General features: G+C 35.9%; 1 protein-coding gene across 2 annotated transcripts; it reads right to left on the minus strand.

Moving 5' to 3' along the window:
• Window positions 1-1853: 1853 nt before the first annotated feature.
• On the minus strand, window positions 1854-3370 carry LOC127842450 (cerebellin-2-like). 2 transcript variants are annotated; one of them, XM_052371958.1, is made up of 2 exons: window positions 2816-3370; window positions 1854-2558 (listed from the first exon to the last, which is right to left on the minus strand). In XM_052371958.1, the coding sequence occupies exons 1-2, from the start codon at window positions 3267-3269 to the stop codon at window positions 2131-2133; spliced, it is 882 nt and encodes a 293-aa protein (XP_052227918.1). In that variant the 5' UTR covers window positions 3270-3370; the 3' UTR covers window positions 1854-2130. The 2 variants fall into 2 exon arrangements, with proteins under 2 accessions (XP_052227918.1, XP_052227919.1); XM_052371959.1 differs by having other exon boundaries at window positions 2855-3364.
• Between the last annotated feature and the right edge of the window lie 1609 nt (window positions 3371-4979).

Genomic DNA, 4979 nt, shown 5'->3' on the forward strand with positions numbered 1-4979 from the left:
AGACTACGACGATTGCTTATATACTAGTACTCAAGTAGCTAACTTGTCGAATCCACCCTGGGGACTGGCTGTGGAGTGCGCGGTCGTTATCATTCCGGGCCCCGGTCCATTTGGTTAGGTATTTTGTTGTTTTGTCTTTATCACTTTCCTTTTCAGTGGGCTTGCGTCGATCTTATCGGCGCCCGTCGTCTTTCCATGACTTTGCAGCTAATCGTATGTCAATGCGGAGGCTGGGTTTTAGAATGTATCGATTTTTCTCGAACAATAACCAACCCATATACCTTTAAAAATGAATAATATATTCTTTATTTCCTCCGATATCGAAGATTCGAACAACATAGTTATACAATAATCACAAATAATCACAAGGCATGTTTAACAAAGCAAGGGTGGCATGATTTACAAAACATGTAATCATGAGTAAATATACATATTAAAAACTTAATGATATCATTTCACCTGTTAAGTTTACAATATCACATACCAAAGTCGAAAGCGAAAGTTGGTGTATTATTTGTTAACTTATAAAGCTATTTTCTCATAAGAAGTTATTTATCTAATACCAAATAGTAGGTAAATAAACATCAAGTATTCGATTACCCCACTATTTTACTGTTATTGATAACATAATATACTTTACCTTAAACGAAAATTTAAGCTAACATTAGGTTATCAATAATATATTGACAATTTTATCCTGTCAATTTCATGCCATTACAAAGAAACATTAAAGTCGATTTCAAGCGAATGTATCATAATCAAGTTAAAACAAATCACATATAAGTTTGAGTAAAACGAAATTTCTAAAGAGGTCATCTTCATTTACTGTTAGTGCAAGACACACTAGATGTCTACTCATTGCCATTACTGGAAGAATCATAATTTGCATAAATTTGCAGTGCCCAGTCACTTTGTACAATTCAACAATAAGATTTATATTTCATCGATACAATCTGTTACTGTAAACGTATAGAAATTCGTCGGTATGAAATTTCGTGGTTTAATAAAAAACAACTAATTCGTTGACACGTAATTTCGTGGATTTCAAATAAAAAACAACTAATTCGTTGACACGTAATTTCGTGGATTTCAAATAAAAAACAACTTACCGTCATAATTATTAAGGTTTTAATAAAACAACCAGAGTAATATCGAAGCATAATCTGCTTATCTGTGTTGACAGCACGACTCGAGGTTAATGTGCACTGAAGCGTGAAAGTGTTTCCGATAATTGTCGATAAGAGCAATAAAGCGGCGCACTTGTGGGTCCCCACTCGCTAATTGCCATCAATGTTGTTTTAACAATATTTGTAAATCACAGCGCAATAGGTCCCCTAGTCGTAACAATTGAGTAATAAGGTCCCCAAAATACAGGTGTGAAAACTGTAATGTCTCTTTTAAGTTTAATTGGCATTAATTGACATATGTGATAAATCTTCAAAATGTTAATTTGACGATGTCCCGTAAAAGAGGATAGTCGTTGATGTACAGTTTATATACCGTGCTTGATTATAAAAGCATTATCAACCAAACACTTATCAATAAAACAACATATCGCATTAACTTGCGTTCAAACAATGTCTCTTTCACAATGGTTGAAAACGGGAACAGTACCGACACGTTCTCCTACTATGGCAGGATTGCCCGACCCTGCAAACGCTCTGTCTACGACTGAAGCTTTATTAACACAGGCCGCTAACGATGCAGTAGAAGAAATGGTCATTGGACGTAAACGGAAGCGTGGGGAGTACGCTTCTTACTGTGACGAAACCAGGGCAAAAATTGCGCGTTACGTTTATTAACCATGATGAATAAAACGTATATTTGCAATGATGAATAAATAAAAAAAATCGCACGACTTTAGTGTTTTATTAATGCACTGGATGGCGAACAAATTGATATTTTATATAAACACACTACTTGTTATTCATACTGATTAATCATTAACATCGTAGTTCTTATCATACTAAGTAATTATAAACATCTTAGTTCAAACATATTTCAGTATTTCAATACACGCGAAATCAGAATTTGATTTTAATAGAATGACGAACATTCGATTTGCATAACTAGTTTTATTTGCATGGTTTAACTAATATGTCTACAGTAGATATAATTTGTCGGTCACACTTAATTTATTGAATAGCCACTGAATGACGTAAACAAACTACCCCAGATACTATCATCTGCACGGTAAACATTTCGAACCGCAGCTTCATCCCCAGCATTCATCTTTATGACAGCCGTCTGACTGCCCTGATCGTGTGCATTGGCACCTTGGCAGTACATGCGCGTGACGGGGTTTCCGTTATGAACGATTTCAGCAAGGACCTCCTTCCCATTTGGGAAACACATAATGGACGACGAGAAGACGTAAACGCCGGATTGTGGAGCAATGAAGACACCGTGATTTTGATGGTACCCGCCTCCGTCATTTGTAAGAACCTGCTCGAAGATGATGTTCTGATCAATGCCAACATTCTCTTGGTGAGCTACTTTCATTGCAGAAAACGCAACAGTCCCTCCTGCAACAAATCTTTTTTGTTTCGATTGAAGTACTGAAACAAAAGTATAATAGCTTCAAACATCAGTTGTGGAATATACTTAAGGATTTTAATCAGTCAACATTCACTAACATTTATTTTGTAATTTTCATATTTCATTAATAGTCTGAGGCTAAGAAACCCGAAATATTTAAACGAAAGGTATGTACATTTACACAGATAATATGGAGTGAAACTAAATTTGAAACGAACATTCTTAATGCTTTGTTGAAACGTTATAGTAGATGTAAAATACAAATATTAAAGGTTACCAGCAATATCAGCCGCAGCAGAGTAACTATCATCTTTACCACTCCGGTTGGGTGATGCTGCATATTCGTTCACGAGCGTGGCGATTTTTCTGTCATAGGCAGACAGAGTCTTTTCGTATTCATTTGTTGTGGTGGTTGCGTCAGGCAGTATCTTGTCGGTTTGAAGCGCGACTTTGTCTGCATACAGTTTCTTTATAATATCATCTTGTCGTCTGTTACATAATGCATTTTTTCGTTCAAGCGAAGCGACTCTTTTGTCGGACAATATCTTGTATTTTTCTAATTCGGCGATTCTTTTTTGTGACAACTTATTTTCCGTTTCAAGAATAGCTTGTTTTTCTTCGAGCACGGAAAGCCTGGCAAGCAGTGATTGAAAATCCTCATCTGTTACGGCTTCAACGTGTATAAACACAAATAAAAACCAACATGCCGAAATTGACAATATGGTCTTCATTTTGGAAATGAACGCGTTCTTCGAGAATGCCAACGTTTTCACCTCTACAATATGTCAGGCAGATAGCATATCTCTTTGTTCTGACATAATTTTAACACGAAAAACGTGTGTCCATAGTTGTTCACTAGTTTCTGTATCGTTTAACCGCATCGATAACGTACATAGGAGCATAATTTAGTATAGCAGTTTGAGTCCAATAAACATGTTAACCGCTATCTTTCCATTTCTGATGCCCTGTTGACAGATGATAGGATCTAAAACGACTTTTTTGGATATGGAACGGGGCTGATGGCTTGGTCAATTGCACAAGAAACGCTTATACACGTACATAAGCCACAGCGCGTAGTGCATAGTCACTATTTCAATGTGTTTACTAGTCAGTCTAACGGCGCACGTGTTCTCTGCGACCAACGTTCGCAGCAACAACATAGGCAGGCAATAATAGAACTACCTGGGCTCCACTGAATGTGGCCAATCGTATCTATGTCTGCTCTATTGCGATTGCTACTATCAATCGGTTATCAGCGAAAGCAACCATTTCGTGTGCCTTTAAGGGGTATCCTTTTGAACAATCTGCCGGAATTCCTGATAAAAAGTATAATTTACTATTGCAGTTGGATTATCTAGCACTTGAGTGACATTTTGAACAAGTGAGTTGTTTTCGGACGAGATTTATAACATTTGGCGTCGGAAACTTTATGTAGAAATTAATAAAACACAATCGGTTATACCAAAGACCTATCAATATACGTTAATGTATATTGATAGGTCGTTGGTTATACTAAAAACAAAATGTACTTGACAGCAACACTATCCTATCTTTGTTTAGGATATGTTTAACAAGAAATATCTTTTAAAATTATATACGCCGTTGTTGGTTGGTGTTGGTTAAAGATTATCAGTTATTTCAATGAGATCAATGATCGCGAATGTGTGTCTTGACATGCGCAGTTCTTTGCAGCATTGCACCGACATCAATTACGGAGTGTTGCACCAGTGTTTGTGACTTATTTCTCAGTATAAGATACTTTTGATAATGTATCTATACATAAATATTACGTAAAAATGAAATAAAAACAAAGAACTGTAACCGGGCAAACGCGAATCATTATAAATGTTTCAAATATTTATACGCACGTTCTTCGAAAAGACCTATTTTAGTGGTTTGCCTAACGCAGCTATTTGACTCGAGTATTTATATGATCGTGAATATTAGCGATCATTCTTAATATATTGGTTTATTGAATAAGTGTTATCAAAATTGACATGTGTGCATGCAATTTATTGAATGCGTAAATATCTTCCCTGAAGAGAATTCTGGTCCAAGAATAATTATCGTTTCGCCTTAGTAAAAGTAAAAGCGATAAAACTAAGATGTAACTGTAAATAGAAGCTGACAACGCAGTGACTAGGATACTGTGCGAGATGGAATATTCATAAACAGGCTGCAGGATCACGTGACTTTGTGGGGTTCACAATTAAACGTTAATGGATGTAAACAGACCGGTAAAATCATTTTTTCTTAAGAATATCAACTAGTGCATAAAGATAGATTTTATGCTGCTTATGGCAATGTGAAATACATCAGAATTACTTTATTTAATAACACTGTGTTCTTGTTCAAAAATGCATTGTGTACTGCACGATTATACTTCATGCAACGTGATTTTTTGCACCGATTTCAGACGTATCCAATGATATATTCGTGTA

Source organism: Dreissena polymorpha, chromosome 8 (genome assembly GCF_020536995.1).
Source record: "Dreissena polymorpha isolate Duluth1 chromosome 8, UMN_Dpol_1.0, whole genome shotgun sequence".
Lineage (NCBI taxonomy): Eukaryota > Metazoa > Mollusca > Bivalvia > Myida > Dreissenidae > Dreissena > Dreissena polymorpha.